Below are 18,863 nucleotides of genomic sequence, written 5' to 3' on the forward strand. Positions count from 1 at the left end.
ATTTTTTTTTAACAGCTTTATTGCAGTCTAGTTCACACACCCTATAATTCACCTATCAAAAGTGCACAACTCAGGGGTCTTTACTATATTCACAGTGCTGTGCAATCATCAACAGTATCTAATTCCAGAACATTCTCATCACCCCAAAAGAAGCAGCCCCATCCCCATCAGCAGTCACTCCTCTCCCCCTCCCCAGCCCCTGACAACCTGCGAACCTACTTCCTGTCCCTGTGGACGTGCCTGTTCTGGACAGTTCACATACATGGAATCACAACGCTGTGAGGCCCTGTGTGTCCGGCTTCTCTCACTGACCATCGTGTGTTCAGGTCCATCCACGTTGTAGCGAGTGTCAGTACATTCTCCCTTTTATTGCTGAGCAGGTGGTAGGGATGAAAATGTTTTCCCTCTTTCCACTCGCCTAATTTTCAACACTGTGTGTTCCTCAGTTCTGAGTCTCCTGGAGCTGATGGATGAAGCCGGCAGGAAGTTCCCAGCCCCTTCCCAGAGAATCACCCCATAAGCTCTGCCTCCTCCCCTGGGGTCCTAGGCCCAGCCCACAGGCTTGGGTTCTGAGTCATTATATAGGAACCCTATTCATTGCCCCGGATGCAGCAAGTGGGGCATTTTCCTCCACAGACCTCCCGATGGAAGCCCATAACGCTCTGCCAGAGCATGGGAAGCCCGCAGTGACGGGCGGTGTGGTCCAGAAGCTGTGACGACGGCAGCCACCCTTTGACTAGCGTGGGCTTTCGCAGGAGCTGCTGGGTGCTGGGTTCCAGTGCATTTGGCTGAAGGAACCTCTGCCCAGAGGAAACTAAACTGCTGCTCCCTGCTTTGCGGATGATGGGCCCTTGGGGGTGCATGTCACCCAGCCCAGTGGGTGCTCAGGGTCCCCGGGGGTCATTCACTGGCAGTGGGGTGATTAGCAGGTTGGTAAAGAACGTTGGATTCCCGGATTCTGGGGGAGTCACTCTCTCTAACATCTAGTTCCTGAAAGAGGAATGGTTCCTGGTTTCTACAGAAAGGCAAATCGAAGCTCTGTGGAGTCCTCGTTCCCACAACCCTTCCGATTGGCCGAGCGTCCCCTCCCAAGAAGAGAAGCTCGTGAGGCTAAAGGAACCCACAGCTCTAGAGTCGAGGGTCCCTCTCCACTCCCCACGGGAGTGGCCTGCTAAGTGGGTTCATGTCTGGCGATGCCTACCATCGGTCGTGCTTAAGGGACCTCAAACCCCACGGTTGCAGGACCACAGGCGGGGAAACGTCTTTAGCGGGAAAAGGAGGTTTGCAGATGGGCAGCCCCAAAACCAGCAGCCTCGGAGAAGCCTCTGAAAAAAGACTGCACTGCGCTTACAACACCTCACTGTCAGCAGGTCCACATACCGCATACAACCACCCCAATTCCTGAAGAGAGAAAGAGGAAATGTGGACGGCACAGGGGGTCTCAGCAGGGGCTGAGCCTGCCCCGAGGGGACAACGTCTGGGGACATCTCTGGTTGTCACAACTGAAGGTGCTCCTGGCATCATGTGGATCGGGGCCAGGATTGATGCTCAACCCCTCACGGTGCCCAGGGTGCCCCAAACTCCACAGTGGTGGGGGGGACACTGGGGACACTCTCCGAGCACAGAGTCCCGCATCCCGTGCCATTGCATGTCTTCCCATCTCACACTAAGACAGCTCCAAGAAAGGGCGTCCCCTTTTATACACAGAGAAGCTCGGAGTCGTCTGAAGATCGCCGGCTGGACATCCCCAGGTGCCCCGAGGCAGGGACATGACAGGCACCCCCTGCCCCCCACCACAGGGCGGCTGAGCAGGTGCAGACAGCCACGCGCTTTGCTCCTGCACATGGATGGGTAATGAGGGTTAACGTCGGTGAAGTGCCTCAGAAAGGAAACTGGGAGAGAAAAACCGTCTCAACTTGACAATGGACACAGAACCAGTCAATGTTCTGTGTTTGTGCTACAGCGCGGGGTGGGGAGAGAAGACCCCCCTGGGCAGCTTTCTGCATTTGATGGCCAAGGAGCTCCCGAGGAGGGGCTCTGGCGACAGGCTGTAAGCTCCTTTATCCAGGATTTTACAGGCAGGAGGACCCTGGGAGCCCCCCTGCTCCAGAGTCAGGTCAGCTGGGCAACCACAGCTACCAGTACCTCAAGGGCCCATCTGGAACCTCTGGAGGCAGCAGTCTTGATTCTGGGGGTACAGGAGGTGACTGGTCGGTCCTAACTGGCCGGAGCCAGGGCTGGCAGGAGAGGCCAGCACCAAGGGGCAAATATTTTCAGCTTTGCAGGCCAGAGGGTTTCTGCTGCAACTACTCAACTCCACCAGTGAAAGCAGCCACAGGCTACAGGTCAACATATGGGTGAGGCTACGCACCAATAAAACTTTATTTATAAAAGTGAAATTTGAGTTTCCTCTAACTTGCCGCGCCACATGCTCATCTTTTGATCCCCGCTCACACCCTTCTCTTTAAAAATGCAAAAATCATCCTCAGTTTGCAGACCATACAAAAATAGCTCCCCGGACTTGCCCTGCAGGCCCCAGCTTTTGACCCCTGCTCTGGAAGGAGAAAGAACACGAATACCTGAAACACACATAGGCCAGCCAAATGTGAAAGTTTGGCGTTTAACGTGCTAGCACAGAGGCAGGATGACAGAAAAGGGACAATGGATAGGCAGGGCCTTCCTGAGAGTTAGGCTCTTAGGGAAGGCAATGAGCCAACCAATAAAATAGTCCCTAACATCAGGGAAGTGGAAATTCTGCCCCTGGGCTAGGTTCTGATGAAGGTGCTAGAAGGAACTGGCCCCAAACACTGATGGGGTGGGGCAGCTCTGGCTGGCTTAGCGGGAAAGAAGTCCTGGGATCCTCCCCTCTCCCTAAAATCTGGTTGAGGACCTGCGTGTCCTGGAGCACCAGCTGCCTGACCGACTTCCCTGCCTTTCGCTGGTCCTGCCTCTGACCTGCCTCAGCTTGTTATGTGCAAGGCCAGACGCCCTAGGCAGCCTGGACTAGTTATGGGGGCAGCAGAGCTTGCACAAGTTGGGAACTGCTGCCCCATTTCAGCATCCCAAAGCCTGAGAGGCGACGTCTGGCACCATTACACATGGCCGCCCCATGGCCAATGGTCATCCCTGGCTGCACCCCTCTCCTTCCCACTGCCGGGGCCTGGGCAGCCGGGGCAGCTCTGCGAGGGAGCCCCGCGCAGTGCCAGGATGCCTCGGCTTGCTCGGAGCGCCGCGCGCCACTTGTTCAGTAATTTCACGCTCTGCCGCCTGGCAATGTAAGCGTGGAGGCCCAATCTAAGGCTGCACTTCCCAAATGTCACTTGTTTGTGAACACATGGCTGAACCCAAAATTGCTTTTAATATCTGGGCAGTCCCAACCGGCCCTGCTCAGATTCGTCTCTGACAGCACCTTCAGGACAAGCCTGGGCCCCAGGTTTATGGCTTAATTGCAGCTCCCGCCACAGCAGGTCACGGCACACACAGGTCCCACAGATTCTCTGTCTTGAGCCTTACCATCCACGTGCTCCCAACGTAAAGCACACAAAGAGAACCACACGCCTGGGATATTTAATTACTCCTTGCCATCAAATGGGGAAATCCTGACATTCACACGTCTCCTCTCTTAATGATGCCCAGGGTCTCAGCCTGTGATGGTCCGGCCACAATTTTATGAATTAGGTATGAAAAGCTCAACGCTTTTAAATTCTGGGAATGCCTTTCCCGTCTTCCTTGCTACAAAGCCCATTTACTGAAAAAGTAAAGCTAGAGAAAAAATTAACTAGAAAACCAGAGGTTAACCAATTCACCTAGACCAGCGCTGCCCAGTTAAAATACAACGCAAGCCACCTTTGTAATCTTACTGTTTATGGTCACCACATTCAAAAAGCGAAGAGAAACAGGTGACCTTCACTTTAGTGATGTATTTTTTATAACCCGAGCTATTCAAAAATATCAGTCTACACAACTGACATAAACAGACTTTCGGCGAGACGTTTCCTCTTCTTTGTTAACCCGGAGTCTTGGATGCCACGCACGCTGTGCTCACAGCTCATCTCCACACGACTGGGCCCCATCTCAAGGCCATGACACCCCGTGTGGTCAGTGGCCACAATACTGATCGTCACAGCTGAGACTCTTTTGTAAAAGTGTGAGGTCTAGAATGTGCTGGATGTGACAGGGTCGGGGTTCCAGGTACTCTCCCCCCCACACTGATCCCACCGTTTGTCCCAACTCTGGACCCTGAGTGGGGACAGCTGAGTGATTCTGTGGAGGAGCCCATGGCTCTGATGTGGGAGACTGGCAAGAAACACCCTGTTTTCACGCTATATGGGCCCTGATGGAGGGGCCCCTCCTGTCCCATGTGCCCCAGCACCAGAGCGAGATGCCCATGAGTGCCTGGGCCTGTCTTTGCTGTGGAGAGATTGGGCCAGAAGGGGCTGAAACCCGTGAGCCAGGGCCAATCGACCTGGCTCCAGCCTGATGGGAGGAGCCTGCTGGCCTCCTCTGAGGTGGCCAGGACAGGCGCCGATGGCCAGTGACAGTCCCGGGAGGAAGGGCCTGGTACCAGCAGCTGGGAAAGGGCTGGACCTGCTGCCCGCCCAACAGCCCTCTTTCCTGCTCCCCCCTCCAAGGTTCCATCATCCCTCAGTTACTGGGTGGGCCTGAATTTCACAAACCCTCTGTATATCCTGTCACCTGGACCTCCAAAGACACATCAGCTTCCAGAGGGAGACAAGCAAGTGGAGGGACATGAGGCAAGCTCGACCCCACCCCACATCCAGCCTCTCCGTGGTCTTCCATCTAGGGGCCTTGTAACCTCCAAGCTGTCAATCAAAACCATGCAGACGGGGGTGTTGGAGCTACGGGAATTTGAGAACAAGCACTCAGTTCAGATGTCATATCTGTTGGCCAGTAATCGGCCCTCAGAGAACAGAACTGGCAAATTACAAGAACAAAATTGGCAAATTACTAGGAAAAAAATCAAAGGAGTCTCCTTGCTTTCCAGTAACCTCCAGGGATGGCGAGGCAGCAGGCAGCCCTCAGGCCCAGAGAACATGTGATCTGCTATGTCAGGGTTCCGCTGGGAGATGGTGAGCCCCAGACCCCAGGCCTGCCCAGGCCCTGGCTGCCGCATATCCATCCACCCCTAAGCCTCCTCCCCGTTCTTCCACGTGAAGAACATTCTGGAGACAAGTTTGCTAAGGATCCCAGACACAGACCCTAATGGAGAGTCTGGGCTCCCAGCTACCACACTGGCCCTGGGCCTGAGGGAGCAGGCTGGAGGGGACCAGCCCCCTTTTTAGAGCCTTCCACGGGGTCAGACGGCACTTACCTGAGTGGCAACCTTGCCGTAATCAATCCACCGCAGAGTAGCAAAATTGGTGGATTCAGCACAGTTGAATCCGTGATTGAAGCCGGCATGGTAGCCATAGGGAAAGGTGATCATGAACTCCCCGGCCTCCTGCGTGATCTGAGGAGGAAGAGGCCGACAGGTGAGGGGAGGCCCAGAGTTAGAAGGAAGGGGAGTTTGTACATGGCTCGCTTGCTGGAAGTGACGCCCGGCCACCAGGAGCCACCAAGGAACACGGAAGGGGGATGTGGGCTCAGGGAGCTCCCAACATGTGCCAGGGAGCCCTGATTTCAGGGGCCAACGGAATCCACCAACTGCAGGTGGCTCTACCTAACTACATGAGCTCCAGCCAACTACCCACATGGCTGATCAAACAGGGGTGGCTGCGTCCAGGTCAACAGCTCGCTACCAGCCCCTGCTCCCCACAGCCAGCCCGGACCCGAGATGACAAACTGCAGATACAGAGGGACTGCTCAGTGCTACCACTCAGGGCCACTTCTCGTTTGCGGTGAGGAGTGGGGTCTCCTGCTTTGGAGGAAGCTGGCTGTGCCACACCTCCTCCCCACTGTGAAATGTTCCCATACAGTGGGGGGCAGGTGGGGGGCGGGTGGTGCTGAAGGCGGCTGCAGCCTCCTCACAGGACTCGGCATGCAGGCAGTGCGGTGTCCTCCCCTAAGATGACCTAAATCCCCTCCCCGTCGCCAGCCCAGAATGTCCACTCTATTCCAACAGGTGGGTCCTTCCATGAGACAGAAGAAACACATCAACGTTGGGGTGGGGCACAATGTCAAGGTCAGAGCTCTGTAGAGAGAGCTGTTTCTAGACCTATTTGAATGGCCTGGAAACGCAGACTCTGAAACAGAGACCCTAAACTGAGAGCTGGGTGTGAGTGACTGGGGTGGGGCCCACGATGACCCCCAACAAGATTTCTGGAACTGCCACCCCAAGGCCTGGAGGAAAAGGTTTCATCCCCCATCCAGGGAGGGGACGCTCCCCGTGACCACACTGATCCCCCACTGCCACTGCTGCTGAGCGCACCACCTAAGCATTCCAAGAGACGACACTGCCCAAAGACAGACCACAAACCGTGGGCATTGTTCTCACTCGCCAGGACATGAGGCAGGGCTACGGCCCAGTCCACAGCTGTGGAAGCTGAGGCTGGTGGCGTGGGAGTGACTCTCTCTGAAGTCGGGTGGGCCTGTCTTTTCTTTGGTTTCCTGTCAGTAGAAGGTACAGATCGCAGGTTGTGAGGAGTTCTGAGTAACCGCCGCCCAGACAGGAAACAACCGTTGCGGTATCCGGGGAACCCCAGAAGCCCCGGTACCATTCACACCACTGTGCTTTCTGCCACCACAGAAGGGTTTCATGTACATGAAGCTGGATGGTCTGCACTCCTGCCTCTGGTCTTTCTGCTTTTCGAGACGGATTCATCCCACCAGGCGCGTCCATGCTTCCCCTCTTTTTGTCTGTAAATGGCATTCTGTCATGTGGCTGTCTCTGTTATCCATTCTCCTGTGGACAGACTTTGGGGCTCTGGCAGAGTTGCTGGGAATACTTGTGGGCCGGTCTTCTTGCAGCACGGTCTTCTTGCAGCACGTGCTTGCATCTCTTTTGAGTCAACAGACACAGAAGGAGCCCTGCAGGGTGTCAGGGCGGGTACACAGCGACATCTCCAAGAAAGTGCTGAACGCTTTTCCACAGCGGCGGCCCGTCTGCACCCCCACCGGTGGAGAGTGGCAGTTCCCTCTGCTTCCCTCAGCTGGCATTTGGGGTGTGTGATTTCAGCCGTGTTTGTGGGTGTGCAGCGGGATCTCCTCGTGGCTGTGATCGCCCTGCTCTGAAGTTCACAGACACCACACTGTGTTGGTTCCTGCGTATGGCTCCTTGTGCGAAGTGTCTGTTCAAGCCTTTCATCCCTCTCTACTTATCATGTTGTTCATCTTTTTGGTTGTTGATTTGTAGGAGTTCTCGGGCCTGCTGATCTTTACTTATTCCCTCAGAGAGATGAGCAGAAATCACTGGATTTGTTTAAGTACCAGCGAGACGTCAAATCCTGGCAGGGTTTTGGGGGCATGGGGGGGAGTGGGTGGCAGGAGACGGGAGGAGTGAGACTTCCAGAAACCAACCAGAGAGTCAAAAATCAATCAAAACTGACACAGCCTGGAGAAAAACCAGGCCTTAAGAACACTAAGATAGTTTCTTTTCAAATAATGAATTGCACCAATCAAGGGAAGTCAGTGTGCATTAAGTTATATTTTTAAATTCCTGTCCAAGTGACAGCTGTGTGCAGGGAGTGAAGCCTGCGGCAGGAGACGGGCAGAGAATACTCAAGTGTCCCCGAGGTCCCAGCCACCCCATCCACATAAAGGGCCAGCTTTTGCCACAGGACTCAGAGTTGTGTTTTGTTTTTGTTTGTTTTTTAATGCAATTACTGACTTTCTTATTCTATTTGAGCTGTCCCTGGAAAGTGCTATCTTGCTCTTCCTCCACCAACTTGCACACTCCCCTTCTCTCCTCCAGGGCACGGCCATCAGTGTAGCATGACCTGGGACACAGCAGGGTCCCAGGGACACCAAGCTTGAGACCCCGGGTGTGGGGGAGATGCCTCCACTCCAGGCTGGGGCAGACTTTGGCGCCGACTTCCCCCTGCGAGACCCCCCACCATAAATCAAGACCTAGAACAGAAAAGGCACTCAGGACGACAAGAAGAGTATGTTACTGTCAGGAAATCTACGTCCCGGTGCTTCATTCAGAGCCCATGGTGTCTGTCCTCGTGTCACTGCCGTCAACATTATCCTGACAGTAAATTAGAAGGTGCTAGGCTGGGATGATGGATAGGCCAGGCAGCAAAGTAATAAGGAGAGAGGGAGCACCAGGCCCCAACGCCACTCATGGAGAAAGCCCGGAATTCAGCTTCCTGTGCGAGCTCGTGCAGAATAAATGAGGAAGTCAATGGCAGCTTCCAGAAATACACACTTTTAATTATTAAAAAGCTCGCTATTGATCTGCTTTTTCTTCTAGAGGTAAATACCATTACAGAGATTTATAAGTGGAGTGTGGGAGTCACTCCTTTCAACGCAGCCAGGAATTCAGATCAGGGATCACTGTCAAGCCCTGACACGGCGTCCATCGGAGCCTCGAGACATGGGCCCTTGCCCCACTGGCCTCCGGAAGAAAAGGGGGCCCACCAGCCGACTCCTGTGACCAGCCTCCCTGTCTAGGAAGCACCACTTCAGAGAATGTTCTTGACAAACCACAGGAGGGAAGTTCTCACTTCCATGAGCAATGCTGCGATCTGTCTGCGAGGTTCCCGGTAACGAAGGGTGTTCAACCGGAAGACACGCGGAAACCTGCCCTTCCCAGATGGCTGGGAGTGGCCTCCTGGTTTCGGCCGTGACAGAAAGAGCGACCCCCCGATCCGAGCACTAATGCTGTGGGCAGTTTGACTGAAATGTCAGAGCAATTTCTGACTTGCTGCCACTCAGGCAATAGTGAGGCGCAAGGGTCTAATCACAGAACTTGCTGCTGCCTGACAAGTGGCTCTTCCGGGCAAACCTTCAGAGACCGAGCCCCCAGGAGCCTGCTCGGCCTCCCTGGGCGGTTCTGGCACACGCCTCTTGCCTACACCAACTTGGGGACACAGGCCTAGCCTTTCCGGCCCAGAAGGCTCAGCCTTGCGGAAGGGATCAGTGGGACTGGACTGCCGAGCTGGACCCCAGGGCAGAGCCACCACCAGACCCAGGTGCTGCGAGCCCCATGGGGCCTCAGGTGCCGGCCAGTCTGGCCCAGGTGCCCCCGCCACCTGCCTGCGCCCCACAGGGCAGTGGGTTCCCTGGCTTTAGGCCTCATTCCTCACAGCCCTTCGGTCCTGGAGCAGTAAAGTGAATGAGTTCAGTCTTCCAGCTGTGGGAAACCCAGATAGTACATTTCCAAACAGGTATTCACTCTCTCAAAGGAGAGCTGCCCTGGGCCATGGGCGGGGCCATTGATCAACCGAGGCAGTGGGAGAGGGGCCTGTCCAGGGTCTTGGGGTCTTCCCCAGCTTCCTGGGAAGTCAGCAGGAGCTATCCCTCCACTCTCCAATTCACCTAGGTTTGGGTTTGGGAAGGGGTGGGAGGGAAAGTCAAGGCCCCCCCAGATTCTGCCCTCTTCCATCCTCACCCTCCACCTGAAGAGCTGGAGGCTGATTGCTCAGCCAATATGGCGTTCCCCTGGCTTGCCCTTGTTCTACAACCTTCTTGAGGGTTAAGAAGCCAGTTTCCTGGGACGTGTGGTTATGTGGGCCTTGGCCCTAGAAGCCCCTCCTGGAGCAGCCCCTACGTACCCGGCTGAATGGGATTCCATACTTCTTGAGGATGATAGGCGAGATGAGGGTCATCTTGTGCCGCAGGAAGGCGTCGCAGCCCTGGGAGCTCCCGGGGAAGAACCCTGTAGTAGAAAAGACGGGCATCAGCCAATGGGCCAAGGCTAGGCCAGGCCAACTCCCTCTGGGCACCTCCTTCCTCCCGTCGAAGCACAGAACACAGCGCCTGCACACGGACCTCCTCACACAGCCCCGTGTGCTCTGCTGGTGGCAGGTGATCGTAAGGCACTGGCCTTCCTTTAGTGAACCTGGAGCAGAGGACAGGCCAGGCTGTCTGTGTGAGAGGACGTACACCTCCAGCACATACTCACAGTCACAGATGGGGCACAGGGCACAGCGTGACTGCACAGACACTTCCCTTCCAGCTCCCACCAAGAAAACGACCCACTGTGTTGCACGCACGTGGTCACTCAGCCACGTGAGACCACAGCTGCAGAGACAGGTCACGCGAGCCGATGCTCTAGAACCAGACATGCTGCGACCGCCGAGGAGTGAGTGATGCCCCTGCATCCCACACAACCGAGTCTGCAACAAGGCGCTATGCACACACGGTGCCCATGGCCACCAGGCCGGCGAGGAGGCAGAGGCTTGGGCCATCAACCCAACCGCCCGGCCCCGAGTCCTTCCGGGAAACAGCAGAACACCCACAGCTCCTGTCCCTAATCCTCTGTTACAAAGTTCACCTTTGGGCTTGATTTCTGTCCTAGACTAACTACCGTGTAGCTAATTTAAGGTAACATTTGTAAACATAGGAACTCCGACCCTCGGCCCTACCTGCTGGAAATTGTGTTTAACACAGTGCAGGGACATTTCCAAACCACTTGCTAGCTGAAGGTCAAATTAATGACACACGTCTTATGGTTAAAGAAGCAAGTTCTGGAATTCCACCTGAAGGCTGTGGAATGCCACTCAAAGGCCGCTGGGCTTCTCATCTCGGACCATCACAGAAAGGTAGCAAAGTAGGGCTGCCACGAGCACTGGTGAGGAATGTTCCCGAGCGTCCAGCACCCTCCAGGGCTGACCTCACGGCACAGGCAGCCCTGAGGACCCTTCCAGAAGCTGACCCAGACCTCAATGCACACACTCGATGTCAAAGAGGTTCAAGAGGTCAAAGAGGGCACATGTACGTATGTGGGCGCGTGGGTGCAAGCACACGGCTCCACACACACGCTGACACGGGGGAATGGGTTTGACGCTTTCCGTACTGGCAGATGGTGCCTGGCTGCAAGGGGACAGTAGCAAGGTTCTGGAAAGTGTGCGAGATTACTGAATCCTGCAAGTTTCCTCTGCGCTAAAAGCATTTCAATTAAGAGTTATGGCTGCCTGCCGCCCGGCCTGCCGGCCCCTGCACTTCCTCTTTTTAATGCACAGTGAAGTGGCTCTCATTACAGCTCTAATAAAGGCGCACATTTTAAGTGGTTAGCACCAATACGCGCCCACACATTAATGCGCTCTCTGCGGGCTCCACAACTCTCCCAGCGAGCCCACTGCGAGTGCAGCTATTCGTTTTCCGTATTAATCGCACACTCATCCCCCATCTCAGTAACAGAGTCCGTGACACCTGCCCCCAACAAAGTTTGGAAGGGACACCTAGGAGGGCAGGCGTCACGTGCCCTACAACCTGCCCGGTTTCCTCCAAGGAGGGGAGAGCAGGCCTGAGTCAGGGGCCACAGAGGAAGGCCTCGCTACCTCTTCCCGACTCTCCTCCACAGCCCAGGGTTTCCCGAATTCCGGCAGCTGCTCCACCCTGCAGAGGAGTGACTTAATGAGTCCGTATTTTTCAAGAAGACACCGAGGGTGGCCTCCTGCAGACCCTAAGAGCTTGCTTGCTCTTCCTCTTTCAGCCCCAGCCACTAAGCCCCCTACCAGCCACCCAAGTCCTGGCCCGTCAGAAACAACACGGGCAACAGGGCCCTGGCTGCAGAACGGTGCGGGGAGCACGGCCCAGCTCCAGGGAGAGCGGCGGTGGCACCATCGGCGCCGGCGGGTGCCCCCACAGCACCCTGTGTTTAGGTTCTCTAGCTGTCATTCAGATCACCCAAAACCTTTCTTTTCTAGTGGAAAAGGCGTATTGAGCAAGAACAGACTGCATGGGTAACTGCAGGATTTCAGAGAAGCTGTCACCCATGTGCTCACCAGTGTGTCCATGCTGACTGCCCCGCACTATTTTCTCCAGGGCTCTGCAGGTGTGGGAGGCTGAACAGAGGCCACCCAAGATGTCCCCATCCTAATCCCCGAACCTGTGATGATGACCCTTCCCTGGTGAGAGGGGCTTTGCAGATGGGACTGAGTCAGGGGCCCTGAGATGGGGGATGACCCTGGATTACAGGGGGCCCAGTGTCATCACAGGGTCCTCGTAAGAGGGAGGCAGGAGGCTCAGAGTCAGGGAGATGGAAGAGGCTGCGCCGCTGGCTGTGACGAAGGAGGAGGGGCCACGAGCCAGGATGTGGCATCTCTGGAAGCTGGAAAAGGCGGGAAACGGTTCTTTCCCAGGGCCTACTGAAGGACCAGCCCTGCCCGCACCTGGGATTAGCGCTGTGACACCCATTTTAGACTTCTGACCTCCAGGACTGTAAGAAAATGGGTTCCCACGAGGGTAGGGTCCAGGTTTCCAACTACCATCCTCCAGCCGGGAGGCTGGAGATACCTGCCTCCAGACAAGCCTCCCTCCTTTCTCGGGGGAATAGTGTCACTGGGGTATAGTATTTGCGATCACATGCACAGCTCTCAGTGCAGCTAGGACAGGAGGCCCCTGTTTTTCCAGAAAGATCCACCATTCCCTTCTCTAATGTCAAAACACCAAAGGGAAGGGGAAGAGAGTGTGCAGTGGGTGTTCTTTGGTGAGGTGTGAGGAGGGGCCAGAGGATGGGGGCCGGCAGTGAGGGATCCTTCACCAACGCTGAGCCATGGCTTCCAGAAGGTTCTGTGGATGCCTTTGGAGTGCTGGGCTATCGGTCACTGCCGCCCAGAGGGTCAGGATGATCAGATGCCCCTGTGCTGTCCAAGCAACTCCTGAACAATGGGGTCCTCACGCCACCTGGGTGCTGGCTCTCAAGCTGAGGGAATGCGGGACAAAGAGCAGAGTGCCATGACAGGAGTGACGGAAGACAAGCTACCTGGTCCCTTCTTCAGGATGCTCAGGTGCCTCAGTGCCACCCAGCTGGGTGTCTGGCAGGTCCCTAGAGATCCCTCACCCTGAGTGGTCAATGACCCTCTCCAGACGCAGCCTGGGACCCCCTCTGACAAGTCCTTCCGCCCCAGGAGGCCCCAGGGAAGGTCTGAATGCAGGTGGTGGGACAGTGGCTGCTTGAGGGGCCATTTGTTGAAGGAGGCAGGTGAGTGAGAACCTCGCACACAAGGCCAGGGGCCTTGCAGCCTCTAGCAACTCCGAGGTCCAGGTGAGGTTGCTGCTAAGTGACTTCTCGTTTTCCAGACTGAACAAGAACGTGAGCATTTAGGAAAGGGCATGACGCAGTGCCAGGCGCGGGAGGGAGACAGAACGCGCTGCCCTTCCTGGCCCGCGGGAGCCTGCAGTCACGTCCAAGGACTCCGTGCTAAGCAACCGGAAAACAAGCGCGTTTAAAGCAGTGACATTCTGTGCAGAATCCATGAAGTGACAAACACCCTAGCAGAGGGACCATAGATCGGATCACGAGGATGCAAGGAAATGGGAAAATAAGACAGTGACATCTTGCAGCACATCACTGCTCCCAGAAATTGAAACCCAAACATATAGCAAACCTGGGCGGGATGACAGCTGCCTCCCCACCCTGCCCCCCCCCCACAAGTCCCACTCCCAGGTCCCGGCCCAGAGGCGCAGACACCTACCGATCGCCAGCCGCTCCAGGCGCTTGCCGTGCTCCGGTGGGATGGCATACCTAACAAGAGAAGGGGGACACGTCAGAGGCAACCTCCTGTGGCCACCACATTTGAGGGTCCCCGGGAGGCCCGTGTGGCCTCAGGGAGACACACGGCTCGTGCACAGAGCACAAGTGACTGTAGCGGTGGTCAGAGCTGTGACATGTGTGAGCAGCAGCAGGCGGTGCTGTCAGGGTAGGAATTCTACACAGAAGGGGGTGGAGAGGGCTAAGGACCAGGGAGGGACCCGGGGAGTTGTGCTGGCACTGTCGGAACGCCAAGAGTGGAGACATTTCCAGTTAAGCGGCACTAAACCTCCTCATGAGGTTTAGTGCCTCCAGCAAAACGTAAAATAAAAGCACTGGACTGGAGCTGCAGGGTAGGGACCCCACCCAGCCAGCGTCACCTCCGACCTCCCAGCCCCAAGAGCCAATAAGGAAAGAAGCTCAGGAAGGAGAAAAATTTCATCTGTCACCCACTTCGTGAGTTTTATTTTTACACATTTTACATTTGAAAGGCTCTGTCATAAATAAAAAAGATGTAAGGTGGAAGTTTGCAAACAGATGAAGCGAGAGTGACATCCGGCTGATGTTGTGTGGCGGAAGCGAGCGGGGCGGGAGGCCGGGGGCGAGGGGTGCTGAGAAGCCCCGACCCAACCGACATGCCACTCCCAGCCCAGCCCAGGGCCCTCGGTAAGAGGAAAACCTCAGTGTTCAAGCAACGGCAGGCAGAACTGGGGTGTGGGTCCCTAATAGCACCAAGCGCTGTGCGAGAGCCGAGGGAGGAGGTAAAGGCTCTGTGTCTACAGCTACCGGCACACCGCGTCCGCGTGGGAGGAAGTCCGGGCAAGTGTGTCAACCGGGGGGATCCTGGGCCCAGCCCCCACCCCCAGGGGACACAGGGCAAGGTTGTCACACTGGGGCTACTCCTGGCATTAAGTAGGTGGGCGCCAGGGATGGCTACTCAGCACCCCCCCCCCCCCAGTGCTCAAGACAGCCCCACACAGAGCAATTGGTACTTAAATGTCAATAGTGCCCGGGGGAGAGACCCTGTTCCAGAACAAAGACAAGCAGTATCTCCATCTACAATGAGTGAGATGTGAGGATGCACCTTCCCGGCTCCACCCTCCCGCCCTCAGGGTGCAGGCAAAGGGTGGGGACGGACACAGAACACAGAAGATCGCCCAGACCCTGTAGCTGGTTAAGTCCATTCCAACCGAGAAGCTTATTATTACTTTTCAATTAAAATAAAAGGGGCTGGGGGTAGGAGATCAGTTGAGCATCAAGCCGTCTCTAATCTAACAGGATAAAAATCATTCATTTCTGGGCCCGCTCTGGGCCGTTGAGGAGATGGCCATAGCACCTGCGATTCTGCTGTTGTCGGAATTTTCCATCCTCTGGACAAAGACGAGGTTCCTCTTTTTTAAGTGGACTTTTATCAGTTACACAAAGACGATACCTTAACCCCGATCCAGAGCCCCTTTGTGGGATTACCGCCCCCCCCACCCCCTCCCCCCCAGCGAGGAAAGGAAACGTTCCGTGGCTTCTGGGAAGATGTGGGAGGATTGGAAGGGCTAAAGCACGGCACCCGGCTGATGATGGATGCCGTATCCCCAGTCGACAATGCTGCTTTCACTTAATTACCGCCTGTAATTGGGAGTTGTAAAGATAAGATTAATTGAATCTGGTGGATGTTAAAAGTTTAATACATTGGAACGTGGTTCCTCTGTTATCGGCAAGTACAGACTGCAGGCCTCTGGGCTGATTGTTCAGGAGAGCAGCCCCCGGGGAGATTAGAAAGGACTCGAGGACAGGAAGCCAGAACCACAGGGACTTCTAGGCTCCGATGCCCCAGAGCGAGCAGTGCCTCCCACGGCTTAGAACAAGAGCTTCATCACCAACGACGTGCCACGTCAGACAAACCCCAAGGACATGACAAGATGGAAACCTCCGTTTTCAAGGGAACTTGAGCACAACTGAGGCGTGCGTCCTTAACGGCACAGAGCACTGAAGACGGGCCGGCCAAAGGAAGAGGGGACAGCGGAGGCTCGGTCTCCACAGCTACCAGAGCACGCCCGAGTGCTGCCCACCTCCCCACGCGAGGAGCGACTCCTGCACTGTGGGCCGCAGGTTCCCACCAGGCCCTTTGGGTGCCCTGGGCGGCCTTCCAACAAGGACTGACATTTGCCCCCGGAGAGAAGTCCCCAGAACCTGTGTGGGGGGGTCCCACCCAGGGCCCCCAGGATCCTGGTGCATGGTCATCTTGTCACCCAGGGTCAGGCCACCAGGTCGAGGCATCCCTGTCTCTCAGGCTTGGCTCTGGAAGGAGAAGAAATGGAAAGGCAAGGAGGAGGAGAAGCTACTTGGGTTGTGAGTTTGCTCGCCGTGGGCCGAGGCAGGGGCAGCTGTCTGGACATTAGTGAGCAGTTCTCAGGGCTGTAAACGGACACGGTTTACTGGTCACACTGGGGCAGTTTGTCTCGCAACCCAGGAGATCCGTCCCCATCACAAGGTCACACCTCACGGCCCAAATGCTTTGACTGCCTGAGACCCCAGGGGGCCTCCCTCTGGACAGGGCAGCCCTGGTCACCTGGGCGGCAGAAGGTTCTTGTGCCTCACCAGGGCTGGCCAGACACCCTTAGTCAACATGCTCCCCACCGGGACGAGGCAGACGACTGCAGCCCAGCACACAAGTCCCGATGGAAGAATCTGGAGCCATCAGGAGAAAGGAACAGGGCACAGTGGGAGGGAGAACACAGCAGGGTGCTTCAGAGGTGCAGAGAGAAATGGGGGAGAGGCTGCAAGAAGGACTGGCTGCCTTGCAGGGTCGCCCAGGTTCCTCGGAGTCGGCTCTAAGGCAGTGGTCTCGGACAGTCACAGCAGGCTCCTCTGAGGGGACATGGTGGGCCACCACTGGGACACCCAACACGTCGTGGCCCTGACATGAGCCAGGCCCGAGTCGCCCCTCTGGGACTTTGTCCAGGGCCGTCCCCTATTCACGGGCATCTTTAGCTCCATATTTAAAGGCCCTCCCTACTATCTCTGCTTTGGAAGGTTTTACACAAAGTGCTTCTGGTTGACTCCAAACCAGAAAGTCGCAGAAAAGTCAGTTCGTCTCTCCAGCCAGCACAGTATCCCTGGCAACCAGTCCAGGTGACCCTGCAGGGGCTGCACAGGACTCGACAGGCTCCATTACTCGAGGTTAGTGTCATGGAATCGCTGAGGAGGCCGAGAGACAAACCTGGGCACGTGTGCCAGACGCGCCTGTCACTAGTCATCTGTGAACATCAGGGGCTTCAGGGAGAAAAAATAGCACGTTTTCATATGAGGCAAAAGGCTTGCGCGATGCGATGGGAAAGGCAAGAGCCCCGAGAACTGAGCCCCCACGTGGGAAAAGCCATGATGCTTACGAAACAATTACAGTCCAGCAGATTCACAGTTCAAATGCCCCACCAACCCACAGGAAGGAAGGAAGGAAAGGAGGGACGGAGGGAGGACGGACAAATACATGCTTCAGGTACTAGAACAGTAAGCTGCCATACATCCTGGTCTGAGGCGAGATAAGCTGGGCCAGCCCCAGAAAGATGGGTGTCCCCAACCTCCTACGCCTCCAGGTTTCTTCTTTTACACTTCAAGGTATTAGGGTAGTGACTGTACCCCTCTCCAATCACAGCCACCCCCAAAAAAGGCAAATCTGAAACCCACAAACCTCCCCACGGGGAGAGAGCAGAGGCCTGGGCCCCCTCATGCAGGGCCAGATCCAGAGTGGCAAGTGATTTTGTCTGAGACCCCCAGCCTAACATGCGCGAGTCTGACCTGTTTACTGGAGGGTCAGGAACATACTGGAAAGACTAAACACGGAGAAGAGTGCCATTCCTGTTTTAACACTGAGGCCAAAGGATGGGACGCCTCACCGGGCCCTGCTGGGGCCAGGCTTGAGCCCAGGCTGGTGGCTCGGGGACAACTCGGGGCCCTGGACCTCCTCTGGGGGCTTCCGCCTGCACAGGTCATGACTGACTCCATGGGACCAATAAAGAAGCTCCAGGGCTTGTGACGCCAAGTACATCATGGGTGCTGGGTGCATGGGACACTCGGCCCAGTGGCCAGGTGGCTTTTGATGGACCTGGGTTGACTAAACAGAAACGTGTCCTCTGTGGGCAGGGCTGCTCGCCTCAGCTAGGGGACAGGCCGCCTCCATTTTACCCACACGGCCCAGGGAAGTCTCCTGTCCGCTGCGAATGCTATTAATAGTGTCATTTTCTCGGTGTTTTGTTTATTCCCCTGGAATAGCTTGATGGATGTGAATAATTATCAGACTATAAAAGCCAGCAAATGTGCTACTTTCTATCGCTCTAAATCATCAAACAAATAAAGTGTGAAACAGCATTTTTGAATATAATTTTCCCCTCTAATGGCTTAGAATTATTATCAAGAACAATGAAAATAAATAAGCAAATGCCTTGTGAGTTAAAAATTAAATGAGTGTGTCAGGAAGAGGAACACAGAACGTCTTGGAGAGCAGGGACCTGCTCAAAAGCCATTAGTTATGAGGACGGCGACAGGGCTTCAGGCTGCACAAGGCACCCCCCTGGCCTCTCAGATGGACTCCCGCCATCCCTGGATCCACCATGAGTCGGCGCTTGGGTCACCTCCTTGGGTGGGGGACGTGATACCCCAGGGGAGGGCTGCCCTGGGATGCGTGCACCATGGTACCTGGTACCCATGAGCCCAGCTGAACCCCAGCAGCCCCAGGATCCTGTGTGTCGTTGCCGTAGGACAGCCATACGAGACCCCAGAAAGCGAGGCAGGTGGGGTGCCTCTCCCGGGCCGTGGACAGGTAATGCCAAAGGGGTTGCTGCCTCCGACCAACAAAAAACCGCATGGTCACATAGCAAGTTGTCAGGTGGAGGAACGTGAAACCAGTGGAAGTCCTCCCACTCACCCACACGCCCACTGGCTCGGCTGGCCAATTGCCCCTCATTTCCTCACACCTGCCGGCCGCCCTGGGCACCCTGGTTCCCTTGTGAGGACAGCAGCGTTCCCATGGTAATGAGGTACTTGTCGGCACCCCGTCCTGCCTGCTGCAAGGGTAATGAGACTTGATGGGGGCCAGACTCTCAAGTAAGCGCTCTAAATCCCCAACCACCCATCCTCGCAAGGCCCCGCGGCCTCTGCCAGGGACTGTCTTGCTCAGAATGGGGAGTTGCAACACCGTAACACTGACTTTCTTTCTTCCCCCAAGACTCATGCAAATCCGCGGGTGGAAACAGTACCTGGAGTTTTTCCAGTGCCC

General features: G+C 55.9%; 1 protein-coding gene across 3 annotated transcripts in view; it reads right to left on the reverse strand.

The window, feature by feature from the left end:
• The window catches only part of KDM4B (lysine demethylase 4B), a 93,729-nt gene that overhangs the window by 44,044 nt on the left and 30,822 nt on the right, over positions 1 to 18,863 (reverse strand). For all 3 annotated transcript variants that reach the window (XM_033134159.1, XM_033134158.1, XM_033134160.1), the window contains exons 5-7: positions 13,542 to 13,591; positions 9,675 to 9,778; positions 5,333 to 5,470 (exon numbers count right to left, since the gene is read on the reverse strand). In XM_033134159.1, the coding sequence (XP_032990050.1) occupies positions 5,333 to 5,470; positions 9,675 to 9,778; positions 13,542 to 13,591 (292 nt within the window). The remainder of the gene's footprint in view (positions 1 to 5,332; positions 5,471 to 9,674; positions 9,779 to 13,541; positions 13,592 to 18,863) is intronic.

The sequence above is a fragment of the Rhinolophus ferrumequinum genome, chromosome 18 (genome assembly GCF_004115265.2).
Source record: "Rhinolophus ferrumequinum isolate MPI-CBG mRhiFer1 chromosome 18, mRhiFer1_v1.p, whole genome shotgun sequence".
Taxonomy (NCBI): domain Eukaryota; kingdom Metazoa; phylum Chordata; class Mammalia; order Chiroptera; family Rhinolophidae; genus Rhinolophus; species Rhinolophus ferrumequinum.